Below are 25,110 nucleotides of genomic sequence, written 5' to 3' on the forward strand. Positions count from 1 at the left end.
TCTCTTACACAACAGCATGGAATGGACATTTTTTTTTAAAATATATAAAAAGGAAGAAAACTCCCTCTCAGATATTAAATGTTTCATTGTAAACAAAATGCAACATTTCTCCCTCAAGACAGCGATTTGGAGAATTTGGCCGATCTTTAGGGGTCTCTGGTCAACAACCCAAAGCTCATGCACCAAGACAGCCAAACTGCTCCTGTCCTACTTGAAAACGAAAAAATATTTTTTAACGAGAGGTGGAAACTGCCCATGAAACCGAGACGCTGCTCCTGTGACACGATCCCTGGGGAACTGGAAGGGGGGCCAAGCGAGCCCGCCACCTGCCCAGGGACAGACACCCAGGGAATCTCATCTTGCGAGCGCACCGGACTGTGTAAAGCATTGCACGTATCTCCCCTGGGCTTTCCGTCCTGTGCAAAGTCTGCCCTTTGCGCCCCTCTTCTCCTGGGGCCCCGCAGCGTTCCGTGCAGCCCCTCCGTCCCCGCCAGCCCCTCCGTCCCCCAGCCCGGCAGCACCGGTGCACGGGGAAGGGCCGGGAGCCCGGCGCGTCCGCTGGCGGCTTCCCGGGGAAAACAAACCTCAGCCAGAGCCCAGCTAGGCGCTGCCGAGCGCCGCGCGGAGACGGGCGCAGGCGGCGCCCTCCGGCCGGGGGGCTCAGCCGGTCTCGGGCTCCTGGCCGCCGCCGCCGGCCCCCTCCTGGCCGCCGCCGCCGGCCCCCTCCTGGCCGCTGCTCTCGATGGAGGACTCGCTGCCCGTGCTCTCCCCGGACAGCAGCCGGGTGACGCGCAGGTCGGCCCGCAGCGCCCGCAGGTCGTTGCCGATGCTGAGCTCGCCCAGGTCGCTGATGAGCTGGCTCAGCTCCGGGCCCCCCGGGCGGCCGGGGCCGGCCCGCAGCAGCAGCGGGGCGCAGCCGGGCGCCTCCAGCACGTCCTCGCACTCGAAGTGCCCGGCGCGCTCCTCCTGCGCCTCGCCCAGCAGGTCCTCGGTGATGGAGCCCAGCTGGGGCGCGCCGCGGCCGCGCTCCGCCGGCGGCTTGTAGCAGCTCGGCCCGCGCGGCAGCTTGCGCGGGGGCGCCGGCGGGAGGCTCCGCTCCCCGGCCAGCAGCTGCTGCTGGTGCCGCGCGTCGTCGCGCTTCTTCAGCCGGCGGAACTCGGCCAGCGCGGCCGCCGAGGTCTGGTAGAGCAGCAGCGCCATGGCCCGGGCCTTCTCGGGCCGGGAGACCAGCACGGCGTGGCAGCGCAGCGTGACCGCCTTGTGCTTCAGCTCGTGCCGGTAGATCCAGGCGAAGACGCGGGGCAGGCGCGGGTCGGCCACGCAGTAGGTGACGCGGTGCAGCAGGTAGAGGTGGCCCGGCCGGCGCGGGGCCCGCTCCTCGGCGTGCGCCATGCGGATGCCCTGCGCGCCGATGGTCAGCTTCATCTTGGCGCCCTGCCGGCCGGCCTCGCTCTTGGCCCAGATCTTGCCCACGGCCAGGTCGGTGCAGCCCTCGCCCTTGGCCTGCAGCGTGGCCGCGTTGCCCAGGTACAGCGCCGTGTACGTGGGGTCCTCGCTGCTCACGCGGAACTTGCGCCGCTTGGAGCGGAACATGCTGCCCACGCGGTGCAGCGCGCCCTCGGGGCAGGCGCGGGCCAGCGAGCCCAGCGCGGAGCAGCGCAGCCTCACCGCATAGCCCTTGGGCTTGCTGGGCTGCCGCGGCTCCTCCGCCCGCAGCTCGAACCGCTCCCGCCGCCAGGGCAGCATCTCCCCGCCCGCCCGCGGGCCCCGCGCAGCCCCGCACGGCGCACGGCGCGGGCGCTCCCCGGGCAGAGCCGCGCCCAGTCACCGGCCGGCCGGGCTCGGGGCGTCCCCCGGCAAGGGCGCCGCCGCCGCCGCTCCGCGCCGCTGCCTGCCGCCCGGCATCCTGGCCGGGCGGGCCGGGGCCGCGGCGCGGCAGATATAGGCTGGCGCCAGGCAGGGGCGGCGCCGCAGAGGAGCGGGGGGAGGAGAGCAGCGCCGCGTCTGCAGCGGCCCGGCCTCCCCGCGGCTCCGTGCCCGGCCGCGGCAGGGGGAGGCCGGGCTGAGCGGCGGCCCCGGGGGCTCCTGCGGGCGGCGGGCCCTTGGCCGGGGGCAGGGGCGACCGCAGCCGGCCGCTCCGCTGGAGCCGCGCCCCGGTCTGCCGGCGGGGCGTGTCCGCGCGGGGGGCGCCCCGAGCCCGGCCGGACCCCAAGGCGCCGGGCAGGGCAGCCCGGTTCACGTCCCCGGGTGGCCGGCGCGGCCTGCGGGTGCTGAGCTCTGCAGAGGGGGCCGCGCCCCCTCGCTGCGGGGATACGAACCTCGCTGTGCCCTGGGGCACGTCGCGGGGGGCTGCTGGGCATGGAGCCTGCGGCTGCTGGGGGGGGGGGGGGTTACCGGCTGTCCTGTGCAGGGGACACGCCGAGTTAGGGTGACTTTACCTTTGGCTGAGGGCTGGCAATCCTGGGGGGACTAAGGGATGGGTGTGAATGTGATTGGCACATGATGTCAGGCCAGTTTGGGGTGAGGCCTCCTTGGTGTGTGCACCAAGATCTCTTTTTTCCAGTGGGCTGCCCCTGCCAGACCCAGTTCTGACAGTGGATGGGTCATGTGCAGCTTGATTCAACCCCAAGCCCGTTCCGCAGCCCTTGCCTGCAGCTGTGTGTGGGAGGGTGCCCCAGCTGGGCCCGCCAGTCCTGAGCCAGCAGCCTGTTTAAAGAACATGCCATGCAGCTGTGCACTCGGCCTTCTACCTACTGAGTCCCAGGAGGCGGGCAAGGCCTCTCCCCGCCCAGTCTAAGGGGTGGAACAACTCTGGGCTCAAATGATTTTGAGGGACAACTAATAAGAAAACAGGGACAGGCGTGAGGCCATAGGGGGATAAGTAGGAACCAGAGAGGGACACAGAGCAGAGAGCCCCGGACAGCGCCCACTGCTCCTCGAAGGGGTCTAGGGAGTCAGCGGACGCAGCCCAGAGGAACTCTGCCCGGATATGTGAACTAAGGGAGGGTCAGAAATCGGCCCCACAGTCTCAGAGCACCTCCCCCTCTAGCTTCCTCCTCCTGGTTTTTTAGATGCCCACTTTGGGCAGCGCCAAAGGGGTTGATGAGGCGGTCTCATGACTTTGCGGGGCCACGGTGGGGTGTGCGTGGATCAGGAGTGCAGGGAAAGTGCAGCCAGAACCTACAAACAAGGTTCAGGGTGAGCCAGAAAAGGGGCTGCAACCTGGCGCACTCACGGTAGATGTGCGCCAGGGTCTCCCGCATGCCACAAGCAGGCAGGTCTCGGGGAGGGCGGTGAGCTACGCCGAGTACACGCCCGTGCTCACGGCCCCATGAGGGAGCCACCAGCTGATAGCAGCCAGCCTTCCATATGAGCCTGCCCCCCAGTTGCATTGATCAGTGAGGTCAGAAGAACTCCACTGAGCATGTTCAGGATGTCCGGCTGATGTGCCCGGGGTGAGAAGGGGATCTGCCCGGCTGTAGCAAGGACGGCTGCCTGGGGGCGCAGCCCCGCTAATGGGAGTGGAGCTCAGCTGGACAGGCTATATTTACTCCACAGCTGCCCAGCTCAGTTCATCTACGTTGGGGAAAAAGGTGATGCGACAGCAAAGTGAGCAGCCCATGGGCTACCCCTCCCAGGGCTCACCGCAGCTATGCTACTGATAAACAAGGGATGGATGCAGAATGTCCCTGCACCAAGAGAGGTCAGGCCCTTCTTTGGGTACTCCCAGAGGGACGGGGTTCCTCCCCACCTAACGTGGATACTTTGGAAGAGTGAGCGTTGGCTTTATGCCCGCACTCAAGGAACTCCATTTCAAAACGGTTTCCTGGAAGAAGGTGCTGCCCTCCGAGTCTTATACCCCAGGCTTCCCCCCGGCAGTCTACTCAGTTCACATGCTGGGTGGCTGGAATGGTCCGTAAATGGGTCAGAAAAGCGGCTACAGAACTGAGCTGCTCCCAGCGCCAGGCTGGGAATTCAGGGCCGGGCTCATTCTATCTGGATGTGGGCACAGGGATGCACCTCTGCCGCTGGCTGCTCCACCGGATGTCTGCACACCACAGCAGGAAGGATGCCATGCATGGCTGACACCGACTGATGAAAAGGACTTCCCCACTCTTCCTTCTCCTCCTCGCCACCTTCCCCCAGCTGCTGGCTCTGCCCACAGGAGTGGAAAGATCTGTTTGAGAGAGCAGGCGACCTTACCACTGAGTCACTAACTACCTTCGGTCCACAGGCAAAGAGCAATGCGGCTGGGACAGAATAAGCCATGCTTGAACAGTGTTTCAGAGTCCGTGGAAGGGAAGCTACCAGGCCACAAACAAACAGGCATCACTTGTAACTAGGGCTGTCAAGTGATTAAAAAAATTAATCGCAATTAATTGTGCGCTGTCAAACAATAATAGAATCCATTTACATGAATATTTTTGGGTGTTGTCCACATTTTCAAATATATTGGTTTCAATTACAACACAGAATACAGAGTGTACCGTGCTCACTTTATTTTTTTATTACAAATATTTGCATTGTAAAAAAGAAAGTATTTTAATTCACTTAATACAAGTTCTGTAGGGCAATCTCTTTATCATGAAAGTTGAACTTACAAATGTAGAACTATGTACAACAAATAACTTCTCTCAAAAACAAAACAATGTAAAACTTTAGAGCCGACAAGTCCACGCTGTCCTACTTCCTGTGCAGCCGATCGCTCAGACAAACAAGTTAGTTTACATTTGCAGGAGATACTGCTGCCTGCTTCTTGTTTACAGTATCACCTGAAAGTGAGAACAGGAGTTCACGTGGCACTGTTTTAACTGGTGTTGCAAGATATTTATGTGCCAGATGCACTGAAGATTCATATGTCCTTCATGCTTCAACCACCATTCCAGGGGACACGCGTCCTTGCTGATGAGGGGTTCTCCTCAATAACGATCCAAAGCAGAGCGGTCCGATGCATCTTCATTCCCATCATCTGAGTCAGACACCACCAGCAGAAAATTGATTTTCTTTTTTGGTGGTTCGGTTTCCGTATCGGAGTGTTGCTCTTTTAAGACTTCTGAAAGCATGCTCCACACCTCGTCCCTCTCAGATTTTGGAAGGCACTTCAGATTCTTAAACCTTGGGTCAAGTGCTGTAGTTATCTTTAGAAATCTCACGTTGGTACCTTCTCTGCGTTTTGTCAAATCCGCAGTGACAGTGTTCTTAAAACGAACAACATGCTGGGTCATCATCTGAGACTGCTCTAACATGAAATATACAGCAGAATGCAGGTAAAACAGAGTAGGAGATGTAAAATTCTCCCCCAAGGAGTTCAGTCACTAATTTAATTAACACATTGTTTTTTTAACAAGTGTCATCAGCATGGAAGCATGTCCTCTGGAATGGTGGCCGAAGCATGAAGGGGTATATGAATGTTTAGCGTATCTGGCACGTAAATAACTTGCAATGCCGGCTGCAAAAGTGCCATGTGAATAGTCCTTAAATGGGTTAGGGTTAAATGCCTGTTCTCACTTTCAGGTGACATTGTAAACAAGAAGCGGGCAGCATTATCTCCTGTAAATGTAAACACACTGGTTTGTCTGAGCGATTGGCTGCACAGGAAGTAGGACAGCGTGGACTTGTCAGCTGTAAAGTTTTACATTGTTTTGTTTTTGAGAGAAGTTATGTAACAGAAAAATCTACATTTGTAAGTTGCACTTTCACCACAAAGATTGCACTACGGTACTTGTATGAGGTGAACTGAAAAATACCATTTCTTTTGTTTATCATTTTTACAGTACAAATATTTGTAATAAGAATAATATAAAGTGAGCACTGTACACTCTGTATTCTGTATTGTAATTGAAATCAATATAGTTGAAAATGTAGAAAAACATCCAAAATATTTAATACATGTCAATTGGTATTCTATTGTTTAATAGTGCGATTAAAACTGCGATTAATTGTGATTAATTTTTTAATTGTGATTCCATTTTTTGAGTTAATTGCCTGAGTTAACTGCGATTAATTGACGGCCCTACTTGTAACATTAGTGGGCTGATCATGTCCACAAACTGCTGGAGAGAAGATGCTCAAAGGAAACGCCAAAATATTTACCTAAGGGAATTTGCAACCAGCCCAGGTAGCCAAGGAAATATTTTCGGTGTGGTTTGGAAGTCTTTAGTCAAGTGTGTTGGAACTGACTGTCTTTCATTTACCCCCATTCAGCTTCTACTGAAGTCAACTGGGGTGTTTCCATAAACTTCAATGGGAGTTGAATTGGGCTTGAGCTGTCTCAGAGTGTGCCCAGTCCTGGTGCACGTGAGCAACTCCCATTGACTCAGTGGCTGTGAGAGCAGGTCCTGCATTGTGTTGTTAGAACAGTCATTAAATCTGCCCACGTAGTAATAATCATAATCACTAGCGCTTACCTACAACCTTTCGTCCAAGGCTCTCTACGTTCTGAACAGGCATCACCTAATTAATGCTCCGCACCAAGGAGACGAGGATACGGGGGTGCAGTGGCCTCATCCGTGCGAGGATGTAGCTGGTATCTTAGATTCCCTCAATAGACTTTTTTCAAAATAAAAATAATACTAAACTTCTAAGGCAGCTCCGCAAACCCATCCTCAGGGGAGGCCGTCCAGTGCGGAGTCTGGTTCTGTGGGTCGCTGCACACTCCTGCAGTTTTCCCATAGGTCCCCAAGGGAGGGCAAACCCAGTGAGTTAAAGATGGCACATCGCAGTGGATTCTCTTGGTACTATGGCTTAACATCTCAGTCCTTTCATATTGTTTGAATAGATTTGGCTAATGCACCACTCAGACCAGAAATCCTGCAACAAGGGAAAATGCTATTGTGATGAGTAATGCTTTGTTTCTTATTTCTGTGCAGCAGCATGATCACAAGCTGTATTCTGACTTTTTGCTTGGGTTACACACAGGTATATACAGAGAGAGAGTTTTAGATGTTTGGTTCATCTCTGTAGATATCATAGAGCAGTTACCGGTTTTCATGTTATGCATCCAATCCGCAGAGAGAAAAACAGCCTTTGGCAGAAAATAGCCACTCACCGTTATTTAAATACACCACAAAAAGGGAAGCAATGGTAACTCATCAAAGAGAAAACATGTGTGTATGTTTAAATCACTTGCCAGACGATGGACAGAGTTTGCTTTAGGTTAAATCAAATCTAAAGCCAGCCTCTTTCTTTGTGGTGCTGCGCCATCTCCCCGGTTCGACTGGAACTGCAGTGCCCGCCCTGACTAATGTCAAAAGTATGAAACTAGAGCACCCTGCCAATATATGTCTCTATTAGAACAAAAGAATGGAAAGTGTTCGGACTCCTGCATGCTTCTTGGCCTACAGAAAGGTGTTCTCAACTGGGCACAGGGCATGGGGAGGTCGTTGGGGGCTGGTAATAGCAGTACATTGCACTGGCTATACATTGCCCCGCTCACCTGTCAGGATCCCAGAGCACCTTAAACGCATTCCGACAGGTTTGCAGGATCCCTGGCGGGTTTCCCAGGTAGGGAAACGGAAACACAGCTGTTCCAGGCCTGACTGTATGAGGTACTGCACACGCTGCGGCCTGGGCCTGACCCAGCAATGCATGAAAGCACGTGCGTAGCTTCATTTAAGTCAATGGGGTTCTTCGTGTGGTTTGGGGTCAGAGTGCTCAGCACTGTGCAGAACTGAGTCCTAAATAAGTTGCTCAGGGTCACACCATGAGCCAGGGACAGAGCCAGGGACAGAGCAGGCTAGGGAACCCAGGTGTTCTGACTCGTACCCCCATGTTCTAAAACGCAGCCCATCCTCCCTCTCCCTTAGTGGTAGTATTCCCTCTGGCTAGGTAGGTATTTGTCTCTCTGTGCTCCTGCCTGGCCCAATGGAGGCCGGATCAGGCTCCCTTGTGGGTTCCTACCTCCCACCGTTTGTCACCATAATGCCTCTCTCTGGCCATGAATGCCGAGCTTTTCGCTGCCCACCTATTGGCCAATAAGAGGTGCTTGTGTCACCCTGCAGCCCACCGACCCAAGGGCATTGTCACACGGGCACTGGCAGCATGTTTCGTACAAATCCAATCAACGTGGCTGGGACTGGCGGTAATTGGAAAAGAGTTTGGTTTCTACCTGCAGCCCACTGTGTCCATTCATGCCCCCCCCCCCCCCCGAAGGGAACAGAATCACATTCCTGCGCAGTCCAGAGGGGAGGACATAAAATCCAGCCAGGAGCTCTGATGGCGTCTGACAGCCCTGGCAGCAGCCTTTGCTCATGGTCTGACCCCAGCTTTTGCCTTGCTAGACAGGGGCATCCAGCAGGGCTGCTGCCTTCCCAGCCCTGTTCAAACTTGCTGCTGGCCCACCTGCTGTGAAACTCAGGCTCCACCCCAGCATCAGATTGTCCCCCCCGCCACCAGGAGCTCTCCTCCAGCTCCCACCACGAGATCCTGCCTGCCCGATCCTTGGCCCAGCACAGAGAACTGCCATTTCTTCGCTGGGAACCAGCCCTGGCTGAAGGTGAATGGCAAAAACCTAACCTGTGTCCACAGCACAGAATTACTGCCATGGTGGAGCTTCTTGGCAGTGGGGCAGAAAGGGCCAGGTGTGAGTGGAGGTGCGCAGCAGAGGGTCCCCCCCAGCACCAGCAGCCGGGGGCGGGAACACACAGCGACGCTGCCTTTGCCACCCCCTTGCTGTGGATGAAAGATCCTGCCTCCCGTGCACTCAGGTGATGCTTGTGCAGGGTGTCACGTTCAGATCCGGGTGTTTAAATGCCTTCCCAACGCCAGATGGACACGGCCCTGCTTCTCCCCCAGCTCTGAGCCCTCAGCACGGCTGGGATCCCCGAGTCACACCCCAGGGAGAGCAAGGCCTGGTGGGGGAAGAGTCACGGCTGCTGCTGGCTAACAGGCAGCCATCTCCAGATCCCTGCGGCACCCAGGGCTTTGCCATCCCGCTGAGTGAAGATGTACGGACAAAGCACTGGGGCAACATACAATTAACCTCCTCCTCGTCTTCGCACCTTACCCAACCTACAGTGCTGAATTGCTGCGACAGGGCCCCCGCAGGGCGCAGCTCCACCGTGCTCAGACACTGCTGCGCATCGGGACGGGTGGCGAGCCCGAACCGCACCAGTTCACCTCCTCCGGCCCTGCCACGAGGTGGCCAGACCTCTTCCCCCAGGTCCCACGTTTCTGAAGCACCCAGCACTGTGGTACTCAATCCAGGCGCTTGCACCTGCAAAACTGGATTAGCAACTCTGAGCAGCTCATCCTCCCTGCCAGCCACATTACTGACATCCCTGCCATAGCTCTGGCTGTCAGCCCTGAACAGAGGGCTGTCTCCTGCCTTTCCCACAGCCCTGATCTTGGTCGGGGTCTGGGCGGCACCTGGCACGACGGGGCCCTGATCTCGGTCGGGTTCTGTGTAGCGCCCAGCACAATGGGCCCCTGATCTCAGTTGGGGTCTGGGCAGCGCCTGGCACAACGGGGCCTTGATCTCGGGTGGGGTCTGGGCAGGGCCCGGCACAACGGGGCCCTGATCTTGGTCGGGTTCTGTATAGTGCCCGGCACGATGGGGCCCTGATCTCGGTCTGGGTCTGGGCAGCGCCCGGCGCGATGGGGCCCTGATCTTGGTTGGGGTCTGGGCAGTGCCTGGCGTGACGGGGCCCTCATCTCGGTTGGGTTCTGTGTAGCGCCCGGCACAACGGAGCCCTGACCTCGGTCGGGGTCTGGGCAGTGCCTGGCATGACGGGTTCCTGATCTCGGTTGGGTTCTGTGTAGCGCCCGGCATGATGGGGACCAGTGATGATAAAGCATTCTGCAAACGTTACTGGTTTATGCACCGGGATGCCCTGAGCTGTGGGTGGTGGTATTTCATCTACAGAGGGGGAGCTGAGGAGCTGTGAGGGCGCTGGCTTGCCCAGAGTCACGCAGCGAGGCTGGAGCAGGGTGCTGGACTCCCAGGCTTGTTCCTGCCTTGAAGGACAGCGTTCTGTAGGAAGCGCCTGCCAGCAGCATGAATGCTGTTTCTGCTGATTGACGAGACCCTGATAGCCCTTGAGACGTGACCCAGCCATGGAATAAACCCCCATTTACTGCAAATCACCTGCCTCTGCACAGGCCGCTTCAGAGCTTTCATGAGCTGTGGGACCCTGTGTTCCCTAATGTGCCAACCCCTCGCTCTGCAGGCAGCACAGCTCAGCCTCACAGCCCCACGCGGCACGCACCCTGGTACCGCTCTGCTCCTCCCTCCTTCCCGCTGCCTCTGATCCCTTCTTCTTCTGGCTGATTTCTGCCAGACCACAGTAGAAACGCTGCAGAGGCCCGCTGGAAAGCCAATGGATACGCTCTCAGTGACTTCAGTGGGAGCTGGGTGGGACTGGAGTAACTGCTGTGTTCAGGAAATGAGACGGTGAAAATAAGAACCAGGGAAGGCCAGGGCTGGTGCAGCTGGGCTGAAGCGAGGACTAACCCACACACGCTAGTCGTGGGGCCAGCTGCTTATTGCAGGGTGCGATGCCAGCCCAGACAAAGCAGGGAATAGCAGGTAACCAGGCTGGCTTCTGGTGTGCAGGACCACAGGAAACATCACCATCTGCTCAAGGGAAAAGGGCAAAACCGAGATGGAGAGAGGCTGCATTTCTCTGGTGGTATTTTCACAACCACCACTTGCAAATGAAGCTACTCAGGGGATTGCCCAGCTCCGGGGAGAGCTGGTCAGAAGAGTTCTTCCAGCTGAACGGTTTTCTGTGGAAAACGCCGATTTGACTAAACCGAAATGTCTCAGGGAACATATCGACTTCATCCCAGTGTGTAACAAAACACTCCTGCACATTTCAATAAGGTTGAAGCACTTTGTTTCAGTTTTATCATTTCACCATTTGAGATCATCCTCCAAAGGCTGACGCTGAAACAAAGCACCTTGATAAAGTAATTCTGATATTTTGAAAATGAAAATGTTCTGGAGGTTTGAGGTCAGGTTAGAAATTTCGACTCTTTGTCCCAATTCAGGATGAAGGGAAATCTCCCACCGAATGGAAATCTGAGCTGCTACCAGCTGTCAGGTCAGGTCAGCTCCAGGCCACTGGATCCACTGCAGCCCCAGTTTGTAGTGACTACCAGGTGTTTCCAACTGATGGCTGAGCAGTGACTCGCGTGACATGGGTCAGCTGGGCTTCTGGGTAAAATGAAACCATTTAATTCTCTGGGGAAAAGAGTGTCCTTGTGTGTTGGGATTTGTTAGTGCTGGATTTAACCCTCCTGTGGGAGCAGATTTTATTAAACACTGAGTACAACACAAGATGGAGGCTCCGGGCGTGCGAGGTGCTGCGTCCTGCAGCTCCTGGGGACTGACAGGGAGCCGGAGCTGCGTAATGCTCTCCGGGTGAGGCCTGGCATTTGCAGACAGGAGCGCTGACTGGAGGAGGTGGCGGGGGGGCGGGGCGGGGGTAAGAGGGCATTCACTGGAGCAGGCCCCCCTGTGCAACGACTGCGCCTCTTGGGAGTGGATGGGTCTCAAGGCTGTTTAAAATCACATCCAGCAAATAGGACTGAGCAGTTACTGTCACTGTGAAACCACCGCTCGGGCCAGTGACGGCTCTGTGGGCTGAGGGCCAGACACCTTGGCTTCCACTCCCAGCTCCTCCACTGGCTTCAGTTCAGAAATAGAGTCTTTGTCCTGATTTCGGACAAAAGGAAGTTTCAAATTGTCGAATTTCCCCCAGAATGGAAATTCTGACTTGTGACCAGCTGTGCTCAGGGGGCTGTCATGCTGTTGTGACATACAGTCTCTGGGGCACACACGGGGTGCGGTTGTGGTATGTACAGCCTCTGGGGCACACACGGGGTGCTGCTGTGGTACGTACAGTCTCTGGGGCACACACGGGCTGTGGTTGTGGTACGTACAGTCTCTGGGGCACACACGGGGTGTGGTTGTGGTACGTACAGGCTCTGGGGCACACACGGGCTGTGGTTGTGGTACGTACAGTCTCTGGGGCACACACTGGGGTGCAGTTGTGGTACGTACAGTCTCTGGGGCACACGGGGTGCTGCTGTGGTACGTACAGGCTCTGGGGCACACACGGGGTGTGGTTGTGGTACGTACAGTCTCTGTGGTACGTACAGTCTCTGGGGCACACACGGGGTGCTGCTGTGGTACGTACAGTCTCTGGGGCACACACTGGGGTGCGGTTGTGGTACGTACAATCTCTGGGGCACACACGGGGTGCTGCTGTGGTACGTACAGTCTCTGGGGCACACACGGGCTGTGGTTGTGGTACGTACAGCCTCTGGGGCACACACTGGGTGCTGCTGTGGTACTTACAGCCTCTGGGGCACACACTGGGGTGCTGCTGTGGTACGTACAGCCTCTGGGGCACACACGGGGTGCTGCTGTGGTACGTACAGCCTCTGGAGCACACACGGGGTGTGGTTGTGGTACGTACAGTCTCTGGGGCACACACTGGGGTGCGGTTGTGGTACGTACAGCCTCTGGGGCACACACTGGGTGCTGCTGTGGTACGTACAGTCTCTGGGGCACACACGGGCTGTGGTTGTGGTACGTACAGCCTCTGGGGCACACAGGGGGTGCTGCTGGGGTACGTACAGTCTCTGGGGCACACACGGGGTGCGGTTGTGGTACGTACAGCCTCTGGGGCACACACGGGGTACTGCAGTGGTACGTACAGTCTCTGGGGCACACACGGGCTGTGGTTGTGGTACGTACAGCCTCTGGGGCACACACGGGCTGTGGTTGTGGTACGTACAGTCTCTGGGGCACACACTGGGTCCTGCTGTGGTACGTACAGTCTCTGGGGCACACACGGGCTGTGGTTGTGGTACGTACAGTCTCTGGGGCACACACGGGGTGCTGCTGTGGTACGTACAGTCTCTGGGGCACACACGGGGTGCTGCTGTGGTACGTACAGTCTCTGGGGCACACACAGGCTGTGGTTGTGGTACGTACAGCCTCTGGGGCACACACTGGGTGCTGCTGTGGTACTTACAGCCTCTGGGGCACACACTGGGGTGCTGCTGTGGTACGTACAGCCTCTGGGGCACACACGGGGTGCTGCTGTGGTACGTACAGCCTCTGGGGCACACACGGGGTGTGGTTGTGGTACGTACAGTCTCTGGGGCACACACTGGGGTGCGGTTGTGCTACATACAGTCTCTGGGGCACACACGGGGTGTGGTTGTGGTATGTACAGTCTCTGGGGCACACACGGGGTGCTGCTGTGGTACGTACAGTCTCTGGGGCACACACGGGGTGCTGCTGTGGTACGTACAGTCTCTGGGGCACACACGGGCTGTGGTTGTGGTACGTACAGCCTCTGGGGCACACACTGGGTGCTGCTGTGGTACTTACAGCCTCTGGGGCACACACTGGGGTGCTGCTGTGGTACGTACAGCCTCTGGGGCACACACTGGGGTGCTGCTGTGGTACGTACAGCCTCTGGGGCACACACGGGGTGCTGCTGTGGTACGTACAGCCTCTGGGGCACACACGGGGTGTGGTTGTGGTACGTACAGTCTCTGGGGCACACACTGGGGTGCGGTTGTGCTACATACAGTCTCTGGGGCACACACGGGGTGTGGTTGTGGTATGTACAGTCTCTGGGGCACACACGGGGTGCTGCTGTGGTACGTACAGCCTCTGGGGCACACACGGGGTGTGGTTGTGGTACGTACAGTCTCTGGGGCACACAGGGGGTGCTGCTGTGGTACGTACAGTCTCTGGGGCACACACGGGGTGTGGTTGTGGTATGTACAGTCTCTGGGGCACACACGGGGTGCTGCTGTGGTACGTACAGTCTCTGGGGCACACACGGGCTGTGGTTGTGGTACGTACAGTCTCTGGGGCACACACGGGGTGCGGCTGTGGTACGTACAGTCTCTGGGGCACACACGGGCTGTGGTTGTGGTACGTACAGTCTCTGGGGCACACACGGGGTGCGGCTGTGGTACGTACAGTCTCTGGGGCACACACTGGCGTGCTGTTGTGGTACGTACAGTCTCTGGGGCACACATGGGGTGCGGCTGTGGTACGTACAGTCTCTGGGGCACACACGGGCTGTGGTTGTGGTACGTACAGTCTCTGGGGCACACGGGGTGCGGCTGTGGTACGTACAGGCTCTGGGGCACACACGGGGTGTGGTTGTGGTACGTACAGTCTCTGTGGTACGTACAGTCTCTGGGGCACACACGGGGTGCTGCTGTGGTACGTACAGTCTCTGGGGCACACACTGGGGTGCGGTTGTGGTACGTACAATCTCTGGGGCACACACGGGGTGCTGCTGTGGTACGTACAGTCTCTGGGGCACACACGGGCTGTGGTTGTGGTACGTACAGCCTCTGGGGCACACACTGGGTGCTGCTGTGGTACTTACAGCCTCTGGGGCACACACTGGGGTGCTGCTGTGGTACGTACAGCCTCTGGGGCACACACGGGGTGCTGCTGTGGTACGTACAGCCTCTGGAGCACACACGGGGTGTGGTTGTGGTACGTACAGTCTCTGGGGCACACACTGGGGTGCGGTTGTGGTACGTACAGCCTCTGGGGCACACACTGGGTGCTGCTGTGGTACGTACAGTCTCTGGGGCACACACGGGCTGTGGTTGTGGTACGTACAGCCTCTGGGGCACACAGGGGGTGCTGCTGGGGTACGTACAGTCTCTGGGGCACACACGGGGTGCGGTTGTGGTACGTACAGCCTCTGGGGCACACACGGGGTACTGCAGTGGTACGTACAGTCTCTGGGGCACACACGGGCTGTGGTTGTGGTACGTACAGCCTCTGGGGCACACACGGGCTGTGGTTGTGGTACGTACAGTCTCTGGGGCACACACTGGGTCCTGCTGTGGTACGTACAGTCTCTGGGGCACACACGGGCTGTGGTTGTGGTACGTACAGTCTCTGGGGCACACACGGGGTGCTGCTGTGGTACGTACAGTCTCTGGGGCACACACGGGGTGCTGCTGTGGTACGTACAGTCTCTGGGGCACACACAGGCTGTGGTTGTGGTACGTACAGCCTCTGGGGCACACACTGGGTGCTGCTGTGGTACTTACAGCCTCTGGGGCACACACTGGGGTGCTGCTGTGGTACGTACAGCCTCTGGGGCACACACTGGGGTGCTGCTGTGGTACGTACAGCCTCTGGGGCACACACGGGGTGCTGCTGTGGTACGTACAGCCTCTGGGGCACACACGGGGTGTGGTTGTGGTACGTACAGTCTCTGGGGCACACACTGGGGTGCGGTTGTGCTACATACAGTCTCTGGGGCACACACGGGGTGTGGTTGTGGTATGTACAGTCTCTGGGGCACACACGGGGTGCTGCTGTGGTACGTACAGCCTCTGGGGCACACACGGGGTGTGGTTGTGGTACGTACAGTCTCTGGGGCACACAGGGGGTGCTGCTGTGGTACGTACAGTCTCTGGGGCACACACGGGGTGTGGTTGTGGTACGTACAGTCTCTGGGGCACACACGGGGTGCTGCTGTGGTACGTACAGTCTCTGGGGCACACACGGGCTGTGGTTGTGGTACGTACAGTCTCTGGGGCACACACGGGGTGCGGCTGTGGTACGTACAGTCTCTGGGGCACACACGGGCTGTGGTTGTGGTACGTACAGTCTCTGGGGCACACACGGGGTGCGGCTGTGGTACGTACAGTCTCTGGGGCACACACTGGCGTGCTGTTGTGGTACGTACAGTCTCTGGGGCACACATGGGGTGCGGCTGTGGTACGTACAGTCTCTGGGGCACACACGGGCTGTGGTTGTGGTACGTACAGTCTCTGGGGCACACGGGGTGCGGCTGTGGTACGTACAGTCTCTGGGGCACACACGGGGTGCTGTTGTGGTACGTACAGTCTCTGGGGCACACACTGGCGTGCTGTTGTGGTACGTACAGTCTCTGGGGCACACACGGGGTGCGGCTGTGGTACGTACAGTCTCTGGGGCACACACGGGGTGCGGTTGTGGTACGTACAGTCTCTGGGGCACACACGGGGTGCGGCTGTGGTACGTACAGTCTCTGGGGCACACACTGGCGTGCTGTTGTGGTACGTACAGTCTCTGGGGCACACACGGGGTGCGGCTGTGGTACGTACAGTCTCTGGGGCACACACGGGCTGTGGTTGTGGTACGTACAGTCTCTGGGGCACACGGGGTGCGGCTGTGGTACGTACAGTCTCTGGGGCACACACGGGGTGCTGTTGTGGTACGTACAGTCTCTGGGGCACACACTGGCGTGCTGTTGTGGTATGTACAGTCTCTGGGGCACACACGGGGTGCGGCTGTGGTACGTACAGTCTCTGGGGCACACACGGGGTGTGGTTGTGGTACGTACAGTCTCTGGGGCACACACGGGGTGCGGCTGTGGTACGTACAGTCTCTGGGGCACACACTGGCGTGCTGTTGTGGTACGTACAGTCTCTGGGGCACACACGGGGTGCGGCTGTGGTACGTACAGTCTCTGGGGCACACACGGGCTGTGGTTGTGGTACGTACAGTCTCTGGGGCACACGGGGTGCGGCTGTGGTACGTACAGTCTCTGGGGCACACACGGGGTGCTGTTGTGGTACGTACAGTCTCTGGGGCACACACTGGGTGTGGTTGTGGTACGTACAGCCTGTGGCAGATGCAGGGGTGCGGTTGTGGTGCGTCCTGTCTCCGGGGCACGTGACTGTGCTGCTCTGTCAGATCAGATACAGGCCGTGAGGTTTGCTGCTCACATCCACCCAGGTTTGGTTTTCGTCCGCCAAGCGCAGGCACACCCTGCTTCCTGTGCGGGACAGATTCTCTTGAGTCGTCCGAGCGGCGTTTCCTGTACCGACGGCTATAATTAGAACAGCCGCTAGACGACACTCAGAACCCTGCCGCCTTTACTCACGCTGGCTGGCACCTTACTCCTTGAGTAGCCCCTTTCATTGCAGCGGAGCTCCCTGTGGAGTCGGGCGCTGCTCAGCGTGAGTGATACCCCTCCTCAGGTCAGATTGTCATTGAGACAATGGGGGGGGGCAGGATGAATCTGACCCTGTGTATTTACATTTGGGGAAAATGGCACCTTGCTCCCTAACACGTCCTCCCTGTGTTGCTGAGTCACACTCACTCACTGCTCTGACCAACACTGGGAGCCCTGCCGAGGTTACGCTGCTCTGGACCGGGAGCTGGATTCTAATCTGGCTCCTGCATCAGCAGCAAATTGTCTGCCAGATTCCATTGCAGCCCCCGCCTTCCTGGTCCTGGTAACAATGCGGGAGGCGGAGGGAAGCGACACAGCTTGGCTCTCTGAGCCCAGGCAGAGCTGGCAGGTCTGGTGGGTAGAGAAAAACTTTGTTAATTTGCTGCTTGGCACTTTGCTTCTTCAAAAATCTGTACAAACATCTCTAGTCAGCCTCACACCGCCCTGCCAACCAGGAAAGCGTCATCCCCTCCATGTTACTTAGAGGCAAACAGGGAGTTTAAGTAACTTGCCTGAGGGCACTCATTGAATCAGTGGCAGAGCCCTGTGCTTACTCCTTGGGACCTTGCTGCCTCTCTAGCTCGTGGGAGCCACTAAACAAATCACATGACCCTCCTGTACACCTCCCCACTGGCAATGTTTGGAGGGTGGGAGGGGGATCAGGGCTGGGGAAAGGGGGTTGAGGTGCTGGAAGGGGTTAGGGGTGCAGGCTCTGGGTGGTGCTTACCTCAAGCAGTTCCCGGAAGCAGCAGCATGTCCCCTCTCTGGCTCCTACGTGGAGGCACCACCAGGTGGCTCTGCACGCTGCCCCTTCCACAGGCGCTGCCCCTGCAGCTCCCATTGGCCCCATTTGCGGGCCAGTGGGAGCTGCAGGGGCAGTGTGTGAAGCCCCCTGGCTGCCCCTACGTATAGGAGCTGCTGGGAGGACATGCCGCTACTTCCGGGAGCCACGTGGAGCAAGACCCCAACCCTGCTCCCCAGCAGGAGCTCAAGGGCCAGATCAAAATGTCTGAAGGGCTGGATGCAGCCCCGGGCTGTAGTTTGCCCACCCCTGCTCTAAGCAGTAGGATCCCCCTTCCCCCGACCTCAGAAATGTGGCAAATGCTCATCAATCGCCCTGTGCATGTCTGCGACTTCTGCTGTCTGAAGGGGTCACAGAGAGTAAGCAGGGACTGGCAGAGAGCGTCGGCCAGGCTGCCCGCCCTGACACACTGCCATCGCTGGTGAGAAGGACAGAGAGAGCTTCCGTGCAGCTGGCCAGTGTCCATGGGCTTGGGGGCTTGGTCACTCCCTGCCCCCACTTGAGTTTCTAGCCCCACCTCGGCTGCCCCACGCCTCAGCCAGTTCTGAGGAGCAGGAGCGAGCAGGCAGAGCTTCTGCATGTTTGGGGCCCTCCACGCTTGTTTGTCCAGGAGAGGATCATCTGGGGGAGTAGGATTCGGGGCTTCGGTCACCCCGAGATGCGTGTTAGTGACAGGCAGCTTTATAACAGTTCGCTCTCGCTTGTGGAATTTTTATTATTCCCTTTCCACGGAGCCACGTGAACAACCCCCCGCTGAGCAGCGATGTTCCACCACACTGGCTGCTCAGGGGTGCGTGTGAGCGCAGCGAGGTACTTGGGAGGAACAACTGGTGCCCACACGCACCATCAAAGCACATTCCTGTCTCTGATAAACTCTTTGAGCCAAAATCTAATCTCGGTTAGCCCCATGCTCTGGGGGTCAGTTTCCTGCCTTGATGCATTTAATAAAATGTAAAAATAGCCTTTGGCAGAACCCTCCCCCGCAATTATCCCCGAAAAGTTGGTGTGCTGGCTGGACTTTAAACAGCTGCAGTTTTGCCTAGAGCTAAATGATCTGTTGTGTTCTGGTTGTGGGGAGGTGGGGCGGGGATTCTTAATATACCGGTTTGTGACTAACCGGCCTGACTTGAGCACTGTGAAGCTGCACGATGACACAGCCGTGGTTACATGTGTACGGTAGAAGCCCAGAACTGAGGTCTCCCAGTGCTGCCCTGGAGCAGAATGGAAGGAAAATCCACTGCAGAGAACAATGGTTCCTGGAGGCAAAGTGCCCTGCTGTCCTTGGCTTTTGAAAAACAGCTGCTGCTACAAAACACTTCTCAGGGTTTGCATAAAACCTGGAACAGTGGTTTTGCTCCAAGGCAAAATAAGCTGGAAAGCGACCCAGTCGTTTGGACACAAGCAGAGAGGATAGATGATCCCGCTGCAGTACAAGAGATGCAGACTTACTCTTCATCGGCCGCTCAGCATAGCTTGTAAGTGCAAATGCTGTTTGCTACGGTTGCCTTCTGCAACCTAACAGGGGCGGCTCCTGATTTAGAGAAAGGAGTCCATAGAAAAATACAAGTAGGAAAAGGTGCTGTGGGAAGTGGGGCTTGTGATTCAGCAGGGGGCGGTTTTTCTTGTGGGTCAGCATCGAACCTAACCCAAGCCCAGCGTCAGGGCTTGTCTACACTACTGTGCGAGGTCAAGCTCAGAGACGCCACTTCAGCTACGTGAATAGCGTAGCTGAAATCAAAGTACTTAGATCTACTCACCGCGGTAAATCGACAGCCAACGCTCTCCTGTCCACTCCGCTTGCGCTTCTCGTTTTGGTGGAGTACTGGAGTCGACGGGAGAGCGCTCAGCTCAGAGCTGGACACGATAAATCGGATCCGGCAGGTAGTGTAGACAAGCCCTTAAAGGGGGCCGAGCCGCTGGAGAGGCCGTCTGTTCGAAGAGTTGTAAAAACGAGGTCCAACATTCAAATCCAGGTCACTTCTAGCACCATGTTTTCGGCTGCTCAGCCTGGAAGCCATTTGAATGCACCAGCTTTGTTGAACCTACCCACCTAGGAACACAGCTACATGTCCTGTCAGCTCTTTAGCTGCCCTAGCTATCACCACACACCCATCCACACAGTCGCTGCTTTTCTATCCAGTTCTCAGGACAATGTCTGTTCTTCGCCAATCAGCACGTCTCACAGCCTCTGAGGGCCCACACATGAATTCACACACAGCCGGCGTCAGAAGAGGGGATTGCTGCTTTCTGGTGATGCTAAAAGAAAAACTTTTTGTTCAGGTGGGGTCTGTAAACAGCTAAGTGAGCCTGGGATTAGAAATGCTGCACTGAAAAACAGACAATGCCCTTAAGAATCTGCAGAAGACTCCAGTGTCTCTATTTGACGGGTCACCCACCAGCACCTGTGCTGGCAGGGTTCTGCCCAACACAGTGCACCCTGGTACATTTTGCTGCTGACATCCACAGATGCAAATCTTCCGTTGTTATTTATGGGGCCCCCAGGACAGTTTCTGCCTCAAGAACTGGGAGAATTCCAGGCACTTCCAGCAACCGTAATACACCGTGCAATAAATGTTGGCAATGCGCAGGTCTCTGGAAACGTTTCATTTCCCCCAAATTGATGATGCATGGGAAAGCTCCCAGTCAAAATCCACAAAGCCCTCACCTCATCCCCCTTCACATCACTCCTCAAACCTCTCGTATTCTGTGATGTGCACAGAATCCTGCAACCGGAGAATGGCTAGGCCGGTCAGCTGTGATCACTACTCCGCATTGGCCCAGGATTGTGCACACCCTATCATTTTTTTAATCTGGTTTCCCCCAAATCCATCGTGGTCTGCTTGTTTCATCCACTATCACCTTGTCTTTTAGGCTACACCTCCAGTGGAAGTTGGTGGTGTAACTTACAGCCGGAGGAGACCTACCCCCTTTAGCTCTGGTTGAGCTAACCCTAAAAACAGGAGTGTAATCACAGCGGCGAGCAATGGGATGGGCTAGCTACCCGAGTACATACCCAGGGGCTCAGATGGGTACAGGGCAGCTAGCCCCTCTTGCTGCTGTTTTGAGAACGCTTTCTTGATCGGAGCTATTGTGGGTATGTCTCCTCAAGCTGGGAATTACCCCTCAAGATCAAAGTGCTGATGTACGCTTCGACTGGAAAGGGCTTGGGGCAGGGAATGTATTTTACCATCTGTTTTCACAGACTTAGCCCACCAGAGCCCTTGCCTGGTGGGGCTCTGGAAACTACCGCAAAGTTAAATGAAGCTAAATCCTCCTTTCAACAGTCACAGATACATATTTGTAATTCATGCATTCCATTCCATTTACTCTGCATGTTCTGCAATATGTATGAGCAATTGGTAAAGAACTGGTGTGTGAGACTGTGGGAGAAAGAGGGAGAACCACTGCCCTCTACTGGGGGAATCTGATCTGCTCGACTAGTACAGCACCATGGGCCTTATGCTTCTCACAGCTGATATTCTCCTTCAGTTGATGTGGGAGGGACTTGTGCTTTTGGGGCAGGAGGAGCTGAGTTCTATCCTGGAGTGGCCATGGTGTTCAGCATAACAGCAACCATGAAGTCCTAGGTGGCCTGGATCTTCTATGTTTTGTCCTATATTGTTAAAGGAAGAACCCAAGAAGTGGAGGCTGCATTGCCATTCTTCCATGGCAAGAGGTAAAGAGTTACACCTTTCCCTGCACAGCCTCAGAGCTGGCCTTCAGGAAGCAGGAAGATGGTTCTCTTCTGCTTCCTGGATTGCACATGCCTTTGATGCTTGAGTTACAAGAGTTGCCAGATGCAACCAGTGAAGCAATCACTGGTGGATGTGCCAATATTATGGCTGCTGAATAAGATGCGAGGGGGGGGGGCGTATTTTTTTAACCAAAGTATTAAAGAAATATAAAAATGAATACTTTGGCCTAATACAGCACCCTTCATTGGCACATGAAGACCTTAAATTGCTTATTCCAAAGATGAATAAATTAAGCCTCACCAAACAAAGCTACCTACAGACCATCACCATAATTCCTGAGCACCTTCCCTTAGTAAAATGACAACAGTGATCTCTTTTTCCTTCCCTCTCTGCTGGGAAGAAGCAGCCTTTGCTTTTTCTAGGGGGCAGGAGAGATGGAAGAAAGATATTCGTGTGGTAGAAGAACCTGACACCCCAGCAGTGACAGCGGAGGCTCCTGCAAGTCACAGCCGTGCTCTGGGAAACTTGTATTACACCTGCCCACTTTTTACACAAAAAACAAACGAAGAAATATATATTTATAACACGGGCGAACCAGGTGCGTCGAGCTGGGAGCACTCTGACCTGAAAGGAATATATCCTGACGAGCTTTATCACACGGGCATGCCAGGTACGTCTAGCACTGGGAGCACTCCGTCCTGACGGATATTTATCCCATGTTATGTAACACAGGTGTACCAGCTATGTCGAGCGTTGGGAGCACTCTGACCTGACAGAGATCTATCCCGACGTGCTTTATAACAGGGGCGTACAAGGTACGTTGAGCGTTGGGAGCAGTCTGACCTGACAGATACATATCCTGATATGCCTTTGATGATCAACATTCAATAGTAAGAAACAGCGTGGCCCCGAGCATGCCCAATGGCTGTGCATTCAAGGGGTAACCTGGCACGATCTCTAATTAAACCTAACATGCATGACTCTGGTGCCGTAAGTAATGGTGGATTCAGTCCAGGAGACATAAAAAGAGAAATGGCTCATTAATCAATTCATAGCAAAAGAAGAGGTCAAATTGTTTAGTAATTTACCCTTTACTCTCATCTTAATCTGGATCTGTTGCTATGGCTGCTATTAAAGTCCATTAGAATAATCCTTTTTGGCTGGGCCAGCTGCCTGTCCCTGTCCCGACCTGTGCCCAGAGCTTTCACTTTCATCCGATGTTGGCAGCCACCTCATCTGCACATCCCAGAATCCCTCTCATCTGCATATCCCAGAATCCCTCTCTGTTTGCTAGAGTCACTATTTCAGAGCCAGGAAGATTGGTTTATTCTGTTTCTAAATGGGATAAGGAGGGCCCGGATCTCTACTTAGTGCCTTTCTTAGTTTGATTTTGTGGAGTGGAAATGAGAGAGAGAGGAAAATCTAAGCACTAACTCACCTAGTTTAGCCTCACAAAATCCTCACCATTATTCCTCACAGTTATTAGCTGTATTAGAGGCCCCAGTCAGGGATCAAGGCCCCACTGTGCTAGCTGCTATACACATATGTAATAAAAAGGCAATCCCTGCCCCAAGGATCTAGCAGTCTACGTCACGAACATTTACTCTCCCAGACACCAACTCTATTAGTCGCTACCCTGCTAATGATCCAAAGCCAATAAGGAACGATTGCTGTACTTGGCATTGATATGATTATATTTTACTGGCTCATCAAAAATATGACTCAGGCAAAGTGAACAGGTAAGTGAAAGTGATCCAGCTGTGCAAGATATGGTCTGTCCACTGGTGCTGTCCCCATCGAGTTGGACAAGTCTCAACGTAAGAGGGATTTCCCCAGATCTCTTGGCAGCGATTTTCAGTGTAGCAGACATCATGTTAAGACTTCTTCTTGCTATGCTCCAAATGGAACTAAGAATGACACTGTGTAGCTATGTATATGGTTGGGATGGTCCATGCCAAGGGAGAGCTGGCAGCCCCATTAGCTGGTTCTGATTGCAGATAAGTGGAGGAGGTAAAACATGAGCTTTAAAGTCTGACTGGATGTTGAGAGGGAGAATAGGAATCCTCCCTGTCTGGGCTCAATGTCCACCATCTCTTCTGCTCTGGGAAAGAGAGCATTTGTACAATTGTGATGCGGTGTTCACCCACACTAGCCTAGAAGGGGCATAGGTGCTGGAACTAGGGGTGCTGGGGGTGCTGCTCCACCCCCTGGCTTGAAGTGATTTCCATTATATAAAGGGTCTACAGTTTGGTTCAATGGCTCTCAGCACCCCCCACTGTACAAACTGTTCCAGCCCCCCTGGAAGGGGCCAGTTAATCAGATAGGCCCCTGCAGATGGGAATGAGGCAGCCTAAGTAACCCCTGAATAATGATGGAGCCAAGCTGAGAAGGAACAGGTGAGGCTGGTATAAAGCCAGGAAGCTGGCAGCAGAAAGCGGCTGCAGTGAGGGAATCTGTGGCTACTCTCTGGATGTTAGGGAAGCGAGCAAGGAACAAACCAATCACCCAAGGGCCCAGGGTGTGGGAAACGGCTCAGGGAAATGGCAGCAAGGTCGAAGGCGGTGCAGACCTTGGCTGCTGATTAGAGGGTCCCTGAGCTGGAACTCGGAGTTGGGGGCATGTTCGGGGTCCCCTGCCAGGCACTGGGGAAGGGACACAGTCTGGGCAGTGCATGGGAAGACTGCCGGAGACCATTTGTATGGAGAGTCTTTGATAACCCCGGAAGGGGGAAAATACAGTGACTTGGCCACAGAGAAGGAGCAGCCAAGCCACAAAGAGAGAGCACCCTGTTACAGCTATATAAACGGGTGGAGTTTCCCATCCAGGGAATACATTTAATGTAAACAAAATATATGTTAAAATTAATGGGCTCCTCTTATATGTTGAATTTACTTTGTAAATAGATGGAGTCTGCAAAAGGGATGTAAACCGTCCTGCACACATATGGAGTGTATGAATACCCCAGGGATGAAGCCAAATGCTTTGAGGGAGCTACATCTGGGCCAGAATGCAGCAGATCATCTGTTCACTAGAACACTTCACACTGATTCACCATTCCCTACACTGGCTCCCCACTGACCAGACTCCAGTGCACTGATTTACAAACCTCTGCATGGTATTGGCTGGACCAAGACTATGGAACTCCCTGACAGATAAAATAAAGTTCGCACCAATAGAGCTGCTTCAGAGCTAAGTGCCAATCTGTTCAACTCAGCCTTGCCGCCATAACCCCCTCCACACACACCAGCACCCTCCCCCGTGGATGTGTCTACATGAAAACATCCCACAATAAGTTCAAGCTTCTTCCTGCCAAGAGGGCTGGGAACGAGAGGGATTAGTGCTCACTTCTTGTAAGAGCAGCTCTGATACTGGAGGGGTTCAAATGGGAATAGATAGAGGGGTGCATGTTGGGATGGATGGATAGCTGAGGAGTGCACCTGGGGATGGACAGATAGCTGGATAGAGGAGGGGTGCATATGGGGATAGACTGATGGACAGAGAAGGAGTGCACCTGGTGACAGAGAAATGGGCAGAGGAGGGGGAACCTGGGGATGGATGGAGGGAGGGATGGAGGTTGCACAGGGGTATGGAGGAGGGGGAGGGAGGGAGGAGGAGGTTGCACAAGGGGATGGAGGGGGGAGGGAGGAGGGGGTTGCACAGGGGGATG

General features: G+C 55.6%; 1 protein-coding gene and 1 long non-coding RNA gene across 3 annotated transcripts; one reads left to right on the forward strand and one right to left on the reverse strand.

Annotated features, from left to right (window-relative positions):
- Window positions 1-526: 526 nt before the first annotated feature.
- FAM43A (family with sequence similarity 43 member A) lies at window positions 527-1,869 on the reverse strand. Its single transcript, XM_084638965.1, has one exon. The coding sequence runs from the start codon at window positions 1,744-1,746 to the stop codon at window positions 661-663; it is 1,086 nt and encodes a 361-aa protein (XP_084495091.1). The 5' UTR covers window positions 1,747-1,869; the 3' UTR covers window positions 527-660.
- A 17,008-nt stretch (window positions 1,870-18,877) lies between these two features.
- Window positions 18,878-24,624, forward strand: LOC311526028. Of its 2 annotated transcripts, none has more exons than XR_014712931.1 (3): window positions 18,878-19,223; window positions 22,176-22,258; window positions 24,347-24,624. It is a non-coding gene; the product is annotated as an uncharacterized lncRNA (long non-coding RNA). The 2 variants fall into 2 exon arrangements; XR_014712932.1 differs by lacking the exon at window positions 18,878-19,223 and adding an exon at window positions 21,214-21,424.
- Window positions 24,625-25,110: the final 486 nt, after the last annotated feature.

This window comes from Lepidochelys olivacea (assembly GCF_965140295.1).
Source record: "Lepidochelys olivacea isolate rLepOli2 genome assembly, chromosome: 9".
Lineage (NCBI taxonomy): Eukaryota > Metazoa > Chordata > Testudines > Cheloniidae > Lepidochelys > Lepidochelys olivacea.